The sequence below is a fragment of the Balaenoptera ricei genome, chromosome 7 (genome assembly GCF_028023285.1).
Source record: "Balaenoptera ricei isolate mBalRic1 chromosome 7, mBalRic1.hap2, whole genome shotgun sequence".
In the NCBI taxonomy this organism is placed as follows: Eukaryota; Metazoa; Chordata; class Mammalia; order Artiodactyla; family Balaenopteridae; genus Balaenoptera; species Balaenoptera ricei.
The window spans coordinates 54,079,609-54,100,116 of record NC_082645.1 but is presented as its reverse complement, the minus strand read 5'-3'; the positions used below and the strand labels follow the sequence as shown (position 1 = coordinate 54,100,116).

General features: G+C 37.7%; 1 protein-coding gene and 1 long non-coding RNA gene across 3 annotated transcripts in view; one reads left to right on the top strand and one right to left on the bottom strand.

Moving 5' to 3' along the window:
* The window catches only part of SLC38A11 (solute carrier family 38 member 11), a 52,612-nt gene extending 38,274 nt beyond the window's left edge, over positions 1-14,338 (top strand). For both annotated transcript variants that reach the window (XM_059928005.1, XM_059928004.1), the window contains 3 exons: positions 1,653-1,765; positions 4,736-4,867; positions 14,006-14,338. In XM_059928005.1, the coding sequence (XP_059783988.1) occupies positions 1,653-1,765; positions 4,736-4,867; positions 14,006-14,299 (539 nt within the window). In that variant the 3' untranslated portion in view covers positions 14,300-14,338. The remainder of the gene's footprint in view (positions 1-1,652; positions 1,766-4,735; positions 4,868-14,005) is intronic.
* Positions 1-20,508, bottom strand: part of LOC132368979 (uncharacterized) — a 113,891-nt gene that overhangs the window by 41,841 nt on the left and 51,542 nt on the right. The window lies entirely within an intron of this gene.

The window sequence follows — 20,508 nt, the reverse complement described above, 5'->3', positions numbered from 1 at the left end:
CTCACGGGCCCAGCCGCCCCGTGGCATGTGGGATCTTCCCAGACCAGGGCTCGAACCCGTGTCCCCTGCATTAGCAGGCAGATTCTCAACCACTGCGCCACCAGGGAAGCCCTTCCTGGTGTTTTTATCGTTAGTAATTGTTCAGATATAATTAAGTCTTTATATAACAAAGCTGACAGGTTGGTTTTGGTTTTGGTTGTCTTTTGTTTTTTTCTTTCTTTTCTAGCTATAATTCCCTAAAATACACTTAGACTCAAGCTAGAATAAGCTGACGTTGTTTCTTCAGGCCATTTTGCCTTAGGCAAATCTAGTCTTGTTTGTGCACACTGCATGCTTCTGTTCCCTTTCATTACATAAACTCCAGCTTGTGAGGCAGTGAGAACTCTACATTGTTCTTGAATTTCCCAGTGACTTTTGAAAAGGTGCAGGGCCTGTTTTTTAGTGGAGGTTAGTGAACAGGGAGCTTTGGTCCTTTTTTCTCAGAGTGTTGGAACCCTTTCAATCAACCTTGGATGAACCTCTGCCACTACTGCTTTGTGATTTAATCTCCTTCTGCCCAAAAGGAACACTAAAAAGTAATGTACATTTACTCCAATTAACAGGGGGAGGGGAAAAGAGTCACTTAAAGTAAGTCTTGGGAAGAGGCAGGTCATTTAGTCTTTTAATGAAAAAAAAAGTACAGAAGTATTATTATTTAGTTTTCTTTGTAAACAGTGTGGTAGTGTGTGACTTTTATCTAATTTTCTATTCAGTCTAATTGAAAAATGTGACCAACATTTTAAAATGTAAGCATGTTATATTTAGGAAATAAACAGTCTCAAATATTCCTTGTTTCTATATTGGGAAACTTTTTGCTGACATTATCTGTGCCCTCATTAGATCCCTGCATTTCCTCACAGGTGTCTAAGAAAATACAGTCTCTAAGTAAGAATTGGTTCAATGTATATATGGTCCATCGTTTAGTTTGGAACTAATTAAATATAATACTCTGCCTGGGAAATAACCATTTTTTCACAGTTTTGAATCAGTGCATTTACCTTGGGCTCATCAGATACCGTGGAAGATAATGTATGTTTGGAATTCCTTGCTGTGGCCCTGAGTTTGTGATTAAACTCTATAGCGTGATATACAGGAAATTCAGCTCCCTACATGTACTAGTCTACTGTTCCTTTCAGGATTGTCCTTGATCTAAGAATAACATTTCAAAAGGAAATTTGTTTATTTTAACAGACTTTTTTTTTTTTTAATAATGAAGTCACTTACTTACCAGAAACAAAGACCAGAAGCAAGTTTATAAAACCAGTGCACAAGAATTTAGGGAGTTGATTCTGGTGTAAGAAGACAATGGATAAAAGTATTTTTCAGAACTTGGTACAAATTTAAGGCTAATCTTCTAAAAACAAACACTGAGAGTAAGAAAAAAACTATTAGTGATGAATTTGCTTTCAAGTGGAACATGTGCTACTTTTAATACCCATCAGTAATTATATAGTTTTTGAATGCAAAATTTATGTTTAGATTTGGCAGTCTATTCTATTAAATTAAATGACGTTTATGTAGCTTCACTTATATAATATCCAATATCTCATTTATTAGATATTTATCTCAAATACCCAGTATCTATTAAATAAATATTTTATATTATTCTCTAGGAGACTTATTTGAAAATTATTGCAGAAATGATGACTTGGTAACATTTGGAAGGTTTTGTTATGGAGTCACTGTCATTTTGACGTACCCGATTGAATGCTTTGTGACTAGAGAGGTAAGCACAACTTCTTTCCACCACTTTACCTAGGTCATTTCTCTACTGCATTAATTTGGGGCGATTTATAAATCATTTGATTTTGCAAATTCCCAAGTGCATGACAAGTAATATAATGTATAAAATTTTCTCTTTTAACCAGTTTAAAGATAAATTTATATTCAGATGTTTACAAGATATTTTTTCAAAAGTTGGATTTGAAAATCATATTTGGTAGTTTAGTTTATATTAACGTAAGTATAAATATTAATACAACTGCATTCCAAAGTGAATGCCAGCCTTTATAATAGAGTCAAACCAAGATTTTATTTTACTCATCTTACAAAGAAATTAAGTACTAAGGTTTAAAACATGTTTTACAAAATTGTTTTTTGGCTAAAATGTTTTATAAGTCAACATGTATTAAAGGCACCACAGGACAGATTTGATGAGTTTTATTAGTTTTAAAAAACTAAAATATTTTATTTTTCATGAAAACCCAAAATTCAATTTAAACCATTAGTTTTACAGATATATTTTATTTATATATTTATAAATTTATAAATGTTTATATTTATGTAAATATAAAATAAACATTTCTTTATTCATTCATAAATTTATAAATATGTTTATTATGATAAATATATTTATCTATTTATACTTATATATCATATAAAATAATAGAGAGTATATTATTTACTTATATCTGTATATTGATATATTTCACTTATAAAGTCTACTCCAAGTTATGTTATATAGCCCACCTGAATTTGTAGAGGAAGATTAGGTAAAAGAGAACTAATTCTTTTTGTGTAAAATTGGATAACGTGGCTTGTCAGGAATCCCTTATACAGTAAGCTAAAAATCGGCTGTACCATTTAGCAGAAAAACATGATCCTGCTTCATAGTGGTTCTTTCAGGAATCACACTGAAAAGGCTTAGTCTTAGGATCTATTCCTAGAGGCTGTGTACACAGTGCACCATGTCAATGGGTCTAATGTGTGAAGCGAAATGCCTACAGAGCTTCAAATACACTAACTAATGGGCAGGCTTCTAGAGGCACACCAGTGCTTACCTTATGCCAATTCTGCAGATAGGGCACTGCACAAGGAAAAGGAATGAGGAAATGTTCAGCGCTATGTACATCCTTTGCAATTATCACTTGTCCTCACTTACAAATGTATAACTCATAGGCCAGCTCTCCTCAAATATAGGGAGCAGTAGACTGAACTTGATGAATATTTTTTAAATTGAAGAGCCTTTAAAATTTTTACCAACTATTGTTGGATTCCGGAAATGGTTTTATTTTAGTTTCTGCCCAGTACTTTAGGTTCAAATCTGATCTCTAGATCAGCAGTAATAAATGGCGCATTCTCATGTGGTTTCTGGTGAACTGCTCGTGGTCTGTCAGAGTCACTCCACCTGTATAGCTTATGTCTTCAGTACTTCAAACTTGTGTTTCCTTTCTAGCTGCCATGACAGGAAGACAGAACTGAACCAAGATCTCTGCCATGGTAGCAAATACTAGGCAGAGGAACTTTGTATATACCTCACCCATTCACTTCCTTTTTCTTTTTCTCCTTTCTGCACACACACACACAAACACACACACACACACACAAATATACAGTTGGCCTAAATATAATCAAAGCTGTTTCTATTCACAGGTAAAGTAGCCAGCCAAGTACAAGGGTGCCACAAAGCCAGTCTGTGCCTAATAAATACTCTCACTAGCCTGCCCCACTCAGTGATCTTCATCTATAAGAATGAACTTCAAATTAGATAATATTTGGAAGGACATTACCAATTGTAAAACCATAAATGAGTAAGAGTGATTAGTATCCCCATTTAATTATTAACAGAGTTATGGCAGTATCCAGTCAATGGGGGACTGTTACTCAACTAGGAATGCTACTTATCACAGTCATTAAGGTCTCCCAGCATCTGACCCTCTCCCACCATTTCCAATACTTGTCTCGTGGTTCTTTTGCATAGAGCTACCACCCTATTCAGGCTGTCTCCTCCTTGTCCCCCATACGTATCTTTACTGTTCTTACCTCTTTGCTCTTTTTCACACTGTTGCCTTGGTCTATAATTCTGTTCTAAATCCCATCCATGTTTCAAGTCCTGCCTCAAGCCAAGGTAGGACAAGCACATTTCAGGAATACTGTAAAGCTGATTACCCTCAGGGAGACAGATCTAGATAACTAAAGCACTGTCTAGTTCTGAATTGTATTTGATCTTTTTAATCTGTCAAAAATTGATCACTATTTGTTTCATTAGATTGGTTGGATCTCTCCAATTAGGATGTTAATTTCTGAGAATAGGAATCATCTCCTAGACATTTTCTCTTAGCAAGTCATAACAAACTGTGGGACACAGTAAATAAGTAACTGTTGATCGATTTCCTGATCTGAGTATCAATGGAAAATGGTAATCAACTCTTCTCCATTTTTGTTGAGGAAAGGCGAGATAAAATAGACTTGGCTTGTATCAAATAGGATTTAGATTATATGAAATTAATTTCCTGTTAGTAAAGGATATTACACACCCATTATTATTAAAGGATATTGTGCTAACCCCTTCCTTAGAGGTCATTCAAATAATCTAAATAGCATCTGTAGTTTGTGTAAGTGGTAACCTTGTTGGACTCAAGGAGGAAGGATAAGGTAACTTCCCAAGGTCTCTCTTACACTTGAGAAATATATTTATTCACACATTAGTATGCCATGTTCTGAGTAGGGAATGTAATCCACTGCCTGTCTAATAGTTCAACAAAGAATACTTGTTATTGATATGTGTGTGTGTCTATGTGTAAATACTTTGGAAACAATAGAACATTCATTCATATGGCTTTGGCTTAAGATTTGATTGATTGCCTAATTGGTAGTATTTTATACAGTCCTAACTACTATAATATAAAATACTCTCTTAATAAGTCCTGCACAACTCTGAGACTCCCTCTCTAAATAATCTGTTTATATTTGGCAGGTAATTGCCAATGTATTTTTTGGTGGGACGCTTTCGTCAGTTTTCCACATTATCATAACAGTGGTTATCATTACTGTGGCCACACTTGTGTCATTGCTGATTGATTGCCTTGGAATAGTTTTAGAGCTCAATGTAAGTACATTTAAAGATTCTAAGAATCCCTTTTAAAATAATGTTTACATTTAACATGAGATGTATTTTCCCTTAACAAAGGTGTCACTTTCTAAAGTGGAATGAAAATGTGTTTGTTATGTTATAGTAAATATTTATAAAGATGATATTGTGTACTTTATAGGACTATATTTTTAGAGCAGTGGTTCTCCAATGGGGGAAATATTGCCCTTCCCTCTCCATCTGCAGGGGACATTTAGCAATGTCTAGAGACATTTTTAGTTGCCACAACTGGGTAAGCTGGTGCTAGTGGTATCTAGTGGGTAGAGGACAGGAATGTGGCTAAACATCCCACAATGTGCAGGGTAACCCCTACTACAAAGAATTATCCAATCCAAAATGTCAGTCGTGCTGAAATTAAGATATTGGTTTAAAGGACTTTTTTCATATTCTATTTTCTGTACAACATACATGTTACTGAAAATAACAATAAATTAAATGGATCTGGAAAGTCCTATGCAGAGTGAAGGTAGGTCTAGAGAGATTAATTAAAATATGTAATGAAGAGACTTATATCCACACCCCACATTCACTTACCCTGGCGCAAGTTCTTCTTTTTTTCTTTGAAGTATTTTTTTCTCCCTCTAGGCTTTCCTTTGTAATCTCTACTGCTGCTTCCCAAATCTAGGTCCTCATCATATCACATCTGAATTAGTACTGGCATTTTGCTTCAACTAGCATATATTTAAGCTCTGCTTCCAATTTATCACCATCCTGCTTAAAAATCTCCACTTTCCTACCAACAAGCATAAAATCTGTTGCCTTTATGATCTGACCCCAAACCTTCTATGGAAAGTTATTTACCATTAACTTCCCAGAGTCTGCCCTCAGCTCTAGTCAATCTTATTTTTGACCTATGAGTAAGCCATATTAATTCTTTCTTTTATCCTTTGGCTTATGTTTATTCTTTCCTGTAATTATTATTTTCCTTTCCTTTCTGTGCAAATATTCAAAGATTTAAAATTTAGTGCAGCTTCTAACTTGTTTATTTGTTGATCAGATATATATTGAATAATAGTTGACCCTGAACAACATGGATTTGAACTGCACAGGTCCACTTGTGTACAGATTTTTTTTCAATAAATATGTACTACATGAACCTCAGTTGGTTGAATCTGCAGATATGGAGGAACCAAGTATGTGGAGGGCTGACTATAAGTTATACACGGATTTTCAACTGCTCAGAAACCCCCTAACCCTTACATTATTCAGGGGTCAAGTATACTGTATTCCACACAACAGAGATACAAGGATGGGAGGAAATCAGAAAGGATCCATGCTATCATGGAGCTTACAGTCTCACAAATAAAAGTTCAGCTGCTATACAGGCAAAGAAGAAAAGAAAGAGGTATAAGTGGACTCCTAAAAGACATTTTTGAGAAAAGATTGACAGAATTTGGTAACCAATTCAACTGGGAGGACAGGAGGATAGAGGGACACATCAAGAATGACTTCTTGGGATCCAGCAATTCCTCTTCTGGGTATTTATCCAAAGAAAAACACTAATTTGAAAATATTTATGCACATTGAAGTACATGGCAGCATTATTTACAGTAGCCAAGATATGGAAACAACCTAAGTGTCCATCAATAGATGAATGAATAAAGAAGATGTGGTATTTATATACAATGGAATACTACTTGGGCAAAACAAAATGAAATCATAGTTGGATCCAGAGTGTATTATGCTAAGTGAAATAAGTCACACAGAAAAAGACAAATACTGTATTATCTTAACTTATATGTGGAATCTAAGAAAGATTAAAAAAAAAACAAAACAAAAACAGGCTCATAGATACGGAGAATAAATGAGTGGTTGCCAGAGGGGAGGGGGGAGGGGGGTGAAATAGGTCAAGGAGATTAAGAGATACAAACTTCCAGTTATAGAATAAATAAGCCATGTGTATGTAATATACAGCATAAGGAATATGGTCTATAGTACTGTAATAACTTTGTATGGGGACAGATGATTTACTAGACTCATTGTGGTGATCATTTTATAATGTATGTAAATGTCAAATCACTATGTAGTAGACCTAAAACGAACATAATATTGTATGTCAACTATATGTCAGTTTTTAAAAGTGACCAAAAAAAAAAAAGAATGACTCCTTGGTTCTACTTTGTGGAAGTAGGATAATGATGGCATTTGGCAAAAGAGGAATAGAAGTGAATCTACCACTTCAGAGTCTTTCATCTTCCCCTTCTACAGTTCTAATGAAATTTCTACTCAGAATCACACCACTTAGCATTTATCAATCATGCCCCCACAGGGAGGACAAGCTTTTACAGATGGAATCCCAAGTCATCATTTACTCACTCCACTGAGAGTTAAGGGGAAGGTGAAGGTGTATTATTGTCAGTGCCCAAGACACTATTCCCTCCAGGTGCCATTTGGATTTGAAGGTCCAGGCAAAGGTGGTGGAAGATTCAGTCAGGAACACACTATTGGGAATTTTCCTGCATCAGAGTATGTGGCAAGAAGGGAGTAGTAGGCAGCTCCCCCAAAACTGCACGGGACTAGGGAAACATCTATTCCACTAGCAATGGAAAGAAGGCTCATAGGAGAGATGGACCATTATCAAAGGTACATTTTACCTATGTCCTAATTTTGCACAGGCCAAAGGCTGGTAGGTTCACTCAAAATCATTTCATGTTCCAACCTTGGTCTACGTAAAGGGATGACTGCTACCTAAATGTGCTAACTTGATTTATGTATTATCTTGTATCATGTGTTGTTTGGACTGTCCATAAGCTTGCCTTGCCTACCTAAGTGCAAGTTCTTTGGAGACAAGAATGGTACTTAGCTGCCTTCTCCATCTTCCACAGTATATAGCACAGTGCTAAGAACACAGTACTCCAGTTACTGCATGGGCAATTGCCCTTGGGAGCACAGTTGAGGAACTAGTTCTACAAATGCCCCTGGACATAAGAGACATTCTTAGTGTAGCACCACGAAATTAAGTGTTACAAAAAATTGTTGGGGTTGACAGTAATGGTAACCCTCTAATTATGCTGAGGACATGATCGGCATGACTCCCAGCTCTGTTATTATTTTGTGAAATGTCTCATTTGAGTTCGCATGTTTGTTTGTTTGTTAGAACATTGTAGGATTGTCATATGAGAGAAAATGTCTTTATCAAGTGCCTTGCCACTCACTATTTTGATAGCCTAAGAATGTTTTGTTCCCTTTAAGTTAAGCAAGCATACACATATGCTTATTTTTCAGGAATGATATATTTTTGTAAATTTGACCATTACTTTCTGTTAACTGTGAATCTCCCTCACACTCACACAATAAAATTATAAGCACATAATCACATTAAATATTCCCTGTTATGCTTATGTTGAAATTTTTTGTGGTTAAGACAGAATTCTGGTGTTGTAGTCAAAGAATAATATTTGGTGAATATCTGTTATAAAGTCAAGATCTGAGCTGGCTTGGAGGACTGTTTTTAAAAATTTAAAACATGATTCTAGATCCTTAGATTTTTTTAAAAAGCTGGTTATATAAACATTCATAAAAAACAGAGTGTTAAATTGTCATGATCTAATAACTCAGTTACACTAGTTTTAAAGCACTTTGTAGGAATTCATAAAATCTAAGATCTCCATTCTCTTCCAGACCACTTGAGTGCATATTTTTCCAGTCAACAAAAGTCTTTTGGTTAGCACAATATCATAGTCAGGTCTTTGTTCAACTCCGTTTTGTGTGGGCATTTGTCATGTTTCATAAAGCCAGATCAAGCATCATTTCTGTCAGTAATGCAAGCCAGGTCACGCAACACTTTAGAAGTAACTAAAGCATGTGGTGTTCCCCTTCTGAACAACAGTGTGAGCTAACATGTAGGGAGTATTTACTCTGTGCCAAGTGTTTTGCATGCATTATCCTCTTAATCTGTATTAACTGTATAGATAAAGAAACTGAGGCACAGAGTGATTGGAGTGATTAAATAGGTCACACTAGTTTTTTTTTTTTAATTAAAGTATAGTTGATTTATAATAGATTACTTTCAGGTGTACAACATAGTGATTCAATATTTTTATAGATTATACTCCATTTAAAGTTAATATAGAATAATGGCTATATTTTCCTATGCTGTACAATATATCCTTGTAGCTTATCTATCTTATACATAATAGTTTATATCTCTTCATCCCCTTCCCCTATCCTGCCCTTCCCACCTTCACCCCTCCCCACTGGTAACCACTAGTTTGTTCTCTATATCTGTGAGTCTGTTTCTTTTTTGTAATAGTCACTACTTTGTTTTATTTTTTACATTCCACATATAAGTGACAACATACGATATTTGTCTTTCTCTGATTTATTTCACTAAGCATAATACTCTCTAGGTCCATCCATGTTATTGCAAATGGCAGAATTTCATTCTTTTATATGGCTGAGTAATATTTCTCTGTGTGTGTGTGTGTATGTGTATGGACACCACACCTTCTTTATCCATTCATCTGTTAATGAACACTTAAATAGGTCACACTAGTTTTAAGTGGTAGAATCAAGAATAAGTAGAGGGCTTCCCTGGTGGTGCAGTGGTTAAGAATCCACCTGCCAATGCAGGAGACATGGGTTCGATCCCTGGCCCGGGAAGATCCCACATGCTGCAGAGCAACTAAGCCCGTGTGCCACAACTACTGAGCCTGTGCTCTAGAGCCCGTGAGCCGCAACTCCTGAGCCCATGTGCCACAACTACTGAGCCCATGTGCCAGAACTACTGAAGGCCGTGGGCCTAGAGCCCGTGTTCTGCAACAACAGAAGCCACGATGAGAAGCCCACGCACCACAACAAAGAGTAGCCCCCACTCGCCACAACTAGAGAAAGCCTGCTCACAGCAACAAAGACCTAATACAGCCAAAAATAAAAACAAATAAATAAATTTATTAAAAAAAAAGAATAAGTAGAATATGGACCTTTACAAATGAGATGTGTAATAGAATCAGACCTTCAATTTGCAAAGTTAAGGGAATGCTGTTACTTAGTATAACTAAAATAATACAGAATAAATTATTCAGGGTTATATTAGTTATTTAATAAAAAGCAAAACCCCATTTAGAACTGAGCTTCCCTTTTATTTTATTGTTTTCGTGGCAGCAGACAACGACATATTTTCCAAGGCAAATGCACCCCCAATTTTAAAGGATTCATTTTAGAAACAAATAAAATAAATGTAGGTTCCATCCTTGGTAATAAGAATCCAGCATCTTGGCACTGATGGTGCTCTTAGAGAGAAGAGGCATCTGCAGTAATTGGGTCCTATAGGTTTCTACATGCAGCAGAGCAAAGAGAAGAGACGAAGCAGCTGGTGCTTGTGGTTGGAGTAACCAGCCCAACAAGCACTTTGTGCAGCTTACAGTGGAAGGAGGACAGCAAACCAGTTACCCAGCAAGAGCCCACATACAGGGTGAGGGAGCCTGAGTCCAAGCTGCCAAACACCTCTGAGCTAGAGTTTCTTTTTTTTTTTTTTTAATTAATTTATTTTATTTTCTTTTTGGCTGTGTTGGGTCTTTGTTGCTGCGCTTGGGCTTTTCTCTAGCTGCTGCGAGCAGGGGATACTCTTTGTTGTGGTGCGCGGGCTTCTCACTGAGGTGGCTTCCCTTGTTGTGGAGCACAGGCTCTAGGCGCGTGGGCTTCAGTAGTTGTGGCACACGGGCTCAGTAGTTGTAGCTCGCGGGCTCTAGAGCACAGGCTCAGTAGTTGTGGCTCACGGGCTTAGTTGCTCCACGACATGTGGGATCTTCCCAGACCAGGACTCGAACCCGTACCCCCTGCACTGGCAAGCAGATTCTTAGCCACTGCGCCACCAGGGAAGCCCCTAGAGTTTCTTTTTAAGGTATAGGAACACATTTCACGAGTTCAAATTGATTACAAAGTAGAAATCTTAAATATGTATAAGCATTCTTTTTTTTTTTTTTTTAGTATTTATTTATTTAATTTTGGCTGTGTTGGGTCTTCTGTGCGAGTTGGGTTTCTGTGCGAGGGCTTTCTTTAGTTGCGGCGAGTGGGGGCCACTCTTCATCACGGTGCGCGGGCCTCTCACTGTCGTGGCCTCTCTTGTTGCGGAGCACAGGCTCCAGACGCGCAGGCTCAGTAGTTGTGGCTCACGGGCCTAGTCGCCCCGCGGCATGTGGGATCCTCCCAGACCAGGGCTCGAACCCGTGTCCCCTGCATTGGCAGGCAGATTCTCAACCACTGCGCCACCAGGGAAGCCCCAGCATTCTTTTATTTAGTTTTCAGCTTCCTTGCATCAAATGAGAGGTTTCTATTCAGGTAGGAGAATTCAGATGCTTTTCCAATCTGTATTGCCAGTAAAAATCTTCAGCACTTTCTGTTATTTCCCTCTTGCAAACTGCAAAATGTGCTGGCATCTGTGGTGTTATTATCAAAGGATAGTGCTGTCTCCCCCCCTTTATAATTAAGGCTATATTTTCTTGTCTCTTTGATAAACTGTTATGGTATTTATGTCCTGTCAAGAAATTTCAAAAATTATCCCGAAGCCAGTGGTGTAACCTCAGGCAAGGCTGTATTAGATAGATCAAATTAGCTGGACTCATTTATAGGGAATAGAGCAGATGGAACTGTCCTATCATTTTACTGATGATCTGAGGTCCTAACAACAATCTCTAGCAAGACGGAGCTCTCAAATATTAGGAAGGTAATAACCGCTATCAAGACAAGATACTCAACTGGACTTCTTCCAGTACAGACATCAGCTATACAGTTTTCCCACTAATTGCTACTTTCTCAACCCTTAAAAATTATGGCATAAACAGAACACCCATTACTTTGCACTGCCCAGCAAGTTAGGTTTGGAAGAGTCCCAAAATGCTGACTGATGACAGCTTCTTAGCAGCAGCTGGTGGCAGTTTTCATCCTGATAGCACTTTCACACTCCACAGTTCCAGATGAAGTAGCTTCACATGTTTGTTCCTATGAAGAGAAGAGACTCTCTTTCTCTCCACACACACACACACACACACACACACACATACATATATAATTGTTTTCAAAAATTATTTCATAGAAATCAAAGGATTATTATTATAAGCACAGATTGAGTTCTACAGTATTTTTTATAACTTGAAAAACATTGTCAGTTTCAAGTGACATGATGGAGCCTAAGGAATCCATAATTCATTTAACTCTGGCCATATGAAAACTAATCCTTTATATGCTGTGTACCATTGTAGGTATTCATTTGTATTCATGTGCTATAAATAGCAAAATTATATTGTCCATATATTTTAAATTAGAATATGGTACCTCTTAGAATTTTCTCATTCTTATATCTTTGTAGAAATATTTTCCATGAAGTGTGGTCCCTTCTATTCTTCCCCAGATTTTTAGATGCTGCCTGGCTAGTCTGACTTCATAATGTGTCCCCCTCAATTGATATTTCTCCAGACTTTTGCTGTTTTTGTAAAAACTAAAAAAGTTACATTTTTGAAATCATAGTTATATATTTCTTGTATGAGAGTAGTAATTAGTGTAAAATACAGTAAACTTAGTAAATGGTGATACTGAGAAAAATCTTTCTTTTAAAACTATTTTTAAGGTCTAATCTGTTCTTTTACATCATCCAATTTCAAAATCAGTTTTCTATCATTTTTCCCTAGGTACAATCTACCAAAATAATGTGTCAGAAGCTTTCAAACCATAGTGATAGGCATATAGGGTTTCATTATACTATCCTTTCTACTTTTCTGTATATTTACAATTTTCCATAATAACTTTTTCAGGTATGGAAAATATATATATATTTTTTTTAATTTATTTTTAGCTGTGTTGGGTCTTCATTTCTGTGCGAGGGCTTTCTCTAGTTGCGGCGAGCGGGGGCCACTCTTCACTGCAGTGCGCGGGCCTCTCACTATCGCGGCCTCTCTTGTTGCGGAGCACAGGCTCCAGACGCGCAGGCTCAGTAGTTGTGGCTCACGGGCCCAGTTGCTCCGCGGCATGTGGGATCTTCCCAGACCAGGACTCAAACCCATGTCCCCTGCATTGGCAGGCAGATTCTCAACCACTGCGCCACCAGGGAAGCCCGAAAATATATTTCTTATGGAAAGCTTCTTTTGTATTCTAAACTGTATCATATTTGTTATTGTATGTTTTAAAAATTTTCTGTTTTATGGTTTAAGAAAATATCATTTGTCATATGTCATTTGTCACATCATATAAATATATTTTGTTAATAATATGTGCTATGTTTTGTTTAATATATAATTAATTTTTAACATAATTAGAAAAAATATTACCTAAAATGCATTAAATTTTAACATTACTTCATTCGCAGAGCTCCTAGTGCAGATTTGGCCTCCTCAAGGGGAAAGTCTCTTTCCTTTGAAGTCAGTAACTCTTGGTCTTTTTATAATAGACAACACCACTTCCCATAATTTTCAATCTAACATTCCTCCTCAGGTTGGACTTATCCATAAGCCAATGTGGGGGAAGGGTGAATGAGTCATAGTTATTTAGTTCTGCTGTCAATTTTCTAGGGTAATTAATGTGTTTAGTTTTACTTGAAAGAGGATTTAGAAATGCTACTTCATGCTAAGTACCCTTAGGGGTACAGTTTTCCTTTCTCATACAGACAGGCACCTACTTTCATACAAAGTCAAGGAAAGAGGAGAGATAAGACGTTACGCCCTATATACACCTCTCAATAGTCCCCTTTTGTACACAGCTGACAAACGGACCTCTCAGCTTTGAATGGCATAATAGATAACCAGCAATTTGAAATGAAGAGTATAAGGAAATATGATGTGACTGAAAATATGGGAACTTTTAAGAGTTTGCCAGGAGTCAGTCTTACCATCTGCTTTATTTTATATTATATTCTGATTATTATTTAAGCCTGATATACTATTATATTATTTTACTTTTCTCATTTGTAAATATACCATCAGTAAGGGAAAAACCTATTCCTAAGTCTTTCTTGGAATTATTTTTCTTTCCTCTGTTTGATTTAACTGAACCTATCAAACTTTTAACATACATGATGACAAATACATTTTGTAAATGTTTTTTAAAAACTGTCCAAGGAGTGCTCCATTCAGTAACATTATCTTATTTCTTGTTTTGAATACACAGGGTGTGCTCTGTGCAGCTCCCCTAATTTTTATCATCCCATCAGCATGTTATCTGAAACTGTCTGAAGAACCGAGGACACACTCAGATAAGATTATGTCCTGTGTCATGCTTCCCATTGGTGCTGTGGTGATGGCTGTTGGATTTGTCATGGCCGTCACCAATCCTCAAGACTGCACCCATGGGCAGGAAATGTTCTACTGCGTTCCCGACAATTTCTCCCTCACAAACATCTCAATTTCTCGTTTTCAACTGACAACACAACTTTCCATTTTAAACGTCAGCATCTTTCAGTGAGTTGCGCGCTTTAAAAAATAGGTATTTTTCATAGACTTCTAAACTGCACAATAACATTCACACATGTTTTAGTCTCTATATTATAAAATTATTACTTTGGCATTTATCAAGACTTGGTTTTTCTTTACTCTTTAGTCCAGTATAAAAGATAAAAAGGAGGGAATTCCCTGGCGGTCCAGTGGTTAGGACTCCACACTTTCACTGCCGAGGGCCCTAGTTGGGGAACTAAGATCCCGCAAGCCACACAGTGTGGAAAAAAAAAAAAAAAAGATAAAAAGGAAAAGAAAGTTGACTGTATTTTATCTTAAACTGGGACAAAATAAATGTTTTGTTCTAATGACTGGGCTACACTAATCTTAAATGCAGGGGGAGCAGTGAAACCTGTGGCGTCTGCTGCCACCCTCTCAAAACAGTATTCTCTTATTTAATATGTGAGCCAATATATTGTGCTGTAAAATGAGTAGATGATTGTGGGTTGCAATTTTGTGTATGTGTCCTTGATGAGAAAAATACATTTTTCTGTCTTAAAAGAAGGACTCAAAGGGAAGGAAAACTCAAGACTATTAAAGAGACTAGATATATCCCAAGAGGAAAGTGAACCTGTCCATTATGATTTCAGCAGCATCCCTTGTTTAGAGGAAAGTGAATCCCTGGAGAAATGAGTAAAGTCCTTCACATGTTACAAAGCGTGACTAATAGACTGGGTATACAGAGCAAGGTGTGTGAGGAAGCAAAATTACCTCGCAGTTTTCATCCTGTGGGAATATGATGGTATTGCCATTAAATGAATTATAAAATGGGGGAAAACCACAAGTTGTTCTGAGGCACAAGCTTAAAGAGATCAATTCTGCATCAGCTTTGGACCCGTTGAATGTGCAGTGCTGGCAGGAATAAAAAACTAGAAGCTGAACTTTCAGACTAGAGCCTTGAGAGAAGAATCAGGGCACAAAAGAAGCATTCTCACTACTCCGGGGGGTCCTCAGAGAGATTCTTGGGCGCTCTCGTTGACTAGATTCTCCAGAAGCAGACAGTAAGATGGAGTTTGGCATTCGGGGTATTTATTAGGGCTTATAACTAGTGGGAGAGAGGGGGAAAGCAGGATCAGGTGGGCAAAATGGAACTGCAGTGCAGGCTGGCAAAGCCTCAGCCAAGTCCATAAGGAGTCTGGAGCCTACGTGACCCGTCAGAGTTGTCTCAGTTCAGATGGAATAGCCAAGTGTTAATACCGCTACTTCCATCAGTCCTTGAATGTGGGCAGCTCTTTGCAGCTGAGCAAACCCTAAAGGGACTGAGAGCTGGAGGTGATCTGCTGGTGGCTGGAACACTAATGCTTCCTTGTGCGGGGTCTGGGAGGCACAGCTATGTTCGCCACAGCTGGCCTCAGTTTTTTTTTTTTTTTAATTTTTATTTATTTATTTATTTATGGCTGTGTTGGGTCTTCGTTTCTGTGCGAGGGCTTTCTCCAGTTGCGGCAAGTGGGGGCCACTCTTCATCGCGGTGCGCGGGCCTCTCATTATCGCGGCCTCTCTTGTTGCGGAGCACAGGCTCCAGACGCGCAGGCTCAGTAATTGTGGCTCACGGGCCTAGTTGCTCCGCGGCATGTGGGATCTTCCCAGACCAGGGCTCGAACCCGTGTCCCCTGCATTGGCAGGCAGATTCTCAACCACTGCGCCACCAGGGAAGGGCCTCGGTTTTTAATGAGAACTTTTTTATATCTCTTAAGGAGGATTTCATGTTTTCATATCTATGACAATCTTTTAAAAGTAACAAGAAAATTTGGGCCCATCTGGATGGCTACTTTAAATCAAGTATCACCCAAGATTTCATTTCTCACCTTTTCATCTGTATTTCAATCAAGTTGACAATCCATAATACTGTTTTAATTGTTGTCGAATAGTGAGAAAATATCACAAGCAGAGAATACATACCTGACGTATCTGTAAAAATCACAGGCCAAAAAAAAATTATTCCCACAGGAAGTGTATAAGGGATAGTTTCACAGCAGTTTGAATACAGAAGTGGTGAAAGCTGAGTTGTCATGTGACTAATAATAAGAAAGGCCTCTTGAAAGCAAAAGAAGCTGCCCCTTAGCCGGCAGGGCCGTGCTCAGGCTTTGCGTGGTAGCATTTGCTTCAGCAAAACATCATCCATGCCACTAAATTAATTTGAATTCTATTGGCTGTATAGCTTTTCTGTATTTCATTTGTAGAGTTGTTTTTTTATAGTTGGTTAAGAATCATAAGGTGATTTGTGTCCATTTTTAGATCAATACATGTTTTGGTAAAATACTTATAAAAATACTTTCATTCCATACCGAGAGAATGTAAGAAATTTTTGCAGCAGTCCATCTCTACATTACTCAGGACTGAGAAACACTGACCTACATAGTTGTTAGATAAAGTCATGAGAGAGGAGATTTCCAAGGGTGTACAAAGAAAAGTACGTCAAGGATAACGTAATTTAGTACTTAACCTTCTATTATCTTGTACTCTTGCTATTGCTTCAGATACATTAACCTTGACTCAAGTAGGTGAAAAGCTCCGGGTAAGAACTGAGTGCTGCGTTAATGCCTAATAAATATTTGTTCTGGTTTTGTGTGTGTGTTTTCCAAATCAACTGCATTACAAGACTACCTTGGGCCCAGTTATTAGCTGCAAGGATTACCACTTTCAAATTATGATAGAATAAATGTTAGAAACACATCTATTTCATAGGAATACTTATGTTTATTTTGTCAATGTGCAGAACTTTGAGAACCACCCTCATCTATGTTCTGCCTCAATTTAATGAGATTTCCACTGAAACTCATTCCCTCCCTGCTACTTCTTGCCCGTAACAAAACAACTTGAATATTTAATGCAGTTTTTGAAGTTGTCACTACATTTGACCTTATAAAGTGCTTCTTAATTTTAAAGAGGAGGGAAGGGAATAGTATATTTATACACTAATGCAAACATCTAGCAATACATTTCCTTTAAAGATATAGATTGGACGGTATCTGTATAACTTACAAATTGGGTCCTTATGCATGTCACTTATAATTGGATCTTTAACCTCAACCCTAACTTGAACCGTCTTCAAATATCAGAACAGGTCAGGCTGCTTTGCCTCTGACCAACCCCAATGGTGTCAAGCAATAATTGTTGCCTCTTGTCTTTCCTAAAAGAACTCTGAAATCCAGGTTATCCAACTAGGACAATCCCAACTAGTCCTTTGCTGGAGTCATACTGTGCACATCTGCTTAATTAGATGAGAGATAAAAAGATCAATTTATTGAATAGCAGCTGGCCTCCTTCTGGTTGATCTGCGGCAGTCTTCTCAGGGAAGTTGTGCTAGTCCATTTTTTAGTATAGCTGGCTGCTGACAGGACCAGGCGTTGTATTCTCAAGCATGGACCAACCAATGACCATGAGGTAAGGTACCCATAAATGCTTAACTGACTTTGATGGAGGTAATAATTAGCTACACCAATCAGATAACCTCCTTGAAGAATTTGTAATTATTCTAAAAAGGGTATAAAGGATTTGCCCGGATTACAGACTAGACACGCAGAGCGGACAAGAGGCACCATGACCTAGAGAACACGTAGACTGGGAGACAAAGAAAACAGTACAGTCATTCTCTAGAGCAGTGGTTCACAAACTTCAACACGTGTCAGAATAATTGGCGGGCTTGTCAAAACACACATTGCTGGGGCCCACATGCAGAGTTTCTGGTTCGGTGCTCTGGGGTGAAGCCTGAGAATTTGCATTTGTTCAAAGTTCTCAGGTGATGCGGTTGCTGTTGATTCAAAGATCACATTTGAATAAGGATGGAGGTTGGACATAAAAGAGATGCCAGATGGGGCCATGTGTTTAGAGGCTGGGCAGGGCGTAGAATGCCAGGTTGGAGGTCACGAAGAAACAGAGTGGAGACAGGAGGGAGTGCTCTTGTCAGAGAGTAACTGTACTTATCCTTCATCTCTTTGAAAATTCCTTTGGAGAAGCTTACAGAGGGAAGAGGAGAGACCAAGACAGGGAGATTAGGGAAGAGTAATGACAAGGGAGGGGAGGAGAGTTAACAAAGAAGAAAACAGAGATTATGGTCTAAAGTCAACACAGCTGCAGTGGTTAAGCTATAAACCTGGTTTGGAACCTACAGGCGTTCAGGGAAGATTGCATGAGCTTCATAGTTCTTATTATGAGAAGGAAGAAAATATACCGGTTCCTCAAAAGTACAGCAAGTTTTCCTAGGACTAAACTCAATAAAATGTCTTACTTGGAAAAAAAAATCTTATTTGGAACATGAGTAAAACTGGGTTATACTCATAATAACATCATGCTGATAAAGAATTCATGTAGCTATCTTTATAGGACATTTCCATAGTCATTTTCTAATATTTGCTCATTGAAAATGAAGATTATGAATAAATTTAGCTTTGGAATTTTTATTGTTCACTTATAGCAATATGCTAAATGTCTTATTTTTTAAAAAAAGGCACATACAGATTTAATCTGTCCTTCATTCCTAACACCTACCTATTTCTGGTCCTTACCAGCTCACACCCAGACTAATGCCACAGCCTCTTACCTGAGCATTCTGCCTTCAGGCTCTCCTCCCTTCAAGACGATTTGTGCATCACTCCAAGAATCATCTTATTAAACTGATGCTTTGATAACACCAAATGCTTGCTCAGAAGCTTTTCATGAAACTCTTGTGCTTATAGGATAAAGTACAAACTCCATGGCCTGTATTCAAAGTTTTTATAGAATGGCCTCAACATATCTCACCTCATCTCCCATGACTGCAGGAAGGAACCCTTTTGTCTGACATAACTAAAGCATTGTTTTACACTAAAATTGCTTTCTGCCCCTTTTGCCATTGCCCTTGAATTCTTGCCATCCTCTCATCTGAAATATCCAAACCTTCCTTTCCCACCCTCATCAAATTCTATCAATCCTCCAATCTTCTCCCTGTGCCATCCCTGACAACTCTAGCTGCAGGTTAATTTTCCTCCTTTGGAATTCTGTAATTCTTATGTTATGTGAAGGAACCATGTCCCGCCAACCGGACTAAAAGTTCCTTGAGGACAGTGTGTTTTAAAGCCTACTTTTACTCTTAATAGTCCATGGCATGGTACCTTGAATGTACTAAACACTTAAGTATTTGAAGTGAGATTGATATTATAGAAGGGAAAATGGCTGATTGTACCTATGGCCATACATACTCTTTTTTTTTTTTTTTTAATTTATTTTTGGCTGCATTGGGTCTTCGTTGCTGTGCGCGGGCTTTCTCTAGTTGAGGCGAGCAGGGATCCTCTTCGTTGCGGTGTGTGGACTTCTCATTGCAGTGGCTTCTCTTGTTGCGGAGCACGGGCTCTAAGCGCATGGGCTTCAGTAGTTGTGGCACGTGGGCTCAGTAGTTGTGGCTCGCGGGCTCAGTTGCTCCGCGGCATGTGGGATATTCCGGAACCAGGGCTCGAACCCGTGTCCCCTGCATTGGCAAGCGGATTCTTAACCACCGCGCCACCAGGGAAGCCCAGCCATACATATTCTTTTAATTGGATTTTTCCATCTGTAATGATTGTCATTCAGTAAGGTAGCAAGTTAATGTGATAGTCATTCATCCAACAAGGTGGTTTAGATAATTAAGTTGAGTTTCTCATTTTGCTTTATTAAGCATCGAACCTTCAGAGAATTTATTTAGAATATTCTTTTTTTTTTACATATAAGCACATATGTTTATTATTAATTTTAATAATATTAAAGACACATAATTTACAAATAATAATAGAGTATTCAGTACTGTATCATAAGTTCTTTATAGCCAATTGACTATTACAGTGTGCTTTGGTTGATTGTTGCTGAACTCTCATATCTGTAAGCAACCTATGATTGTAGTTCAACCATGATTTGACAAATGGAGTTCCATTCCAATTCACTCTTTTTTTTTTTTTTTTTTTTTTTTGTGATTGATTGATTTATTTATTTATTTATTTTTTAAACATCTTTATTGAAGTATAATTGCCTTACAATGGTGTGTTAGCTTCTGCTTTATAACAAAGTTAATCAGTTATACATATACAATATGTTCCCATATCTCTTCCCTCTTGCATCTCCCCCAATTCACTCTTTTCCCAATAAATTTGTTGTCACTAAATCTGAAATGTGATCTATTAAACTATTTTTATCCTCATATAAACTATACTCATTAAATTGAAATTTCAATTT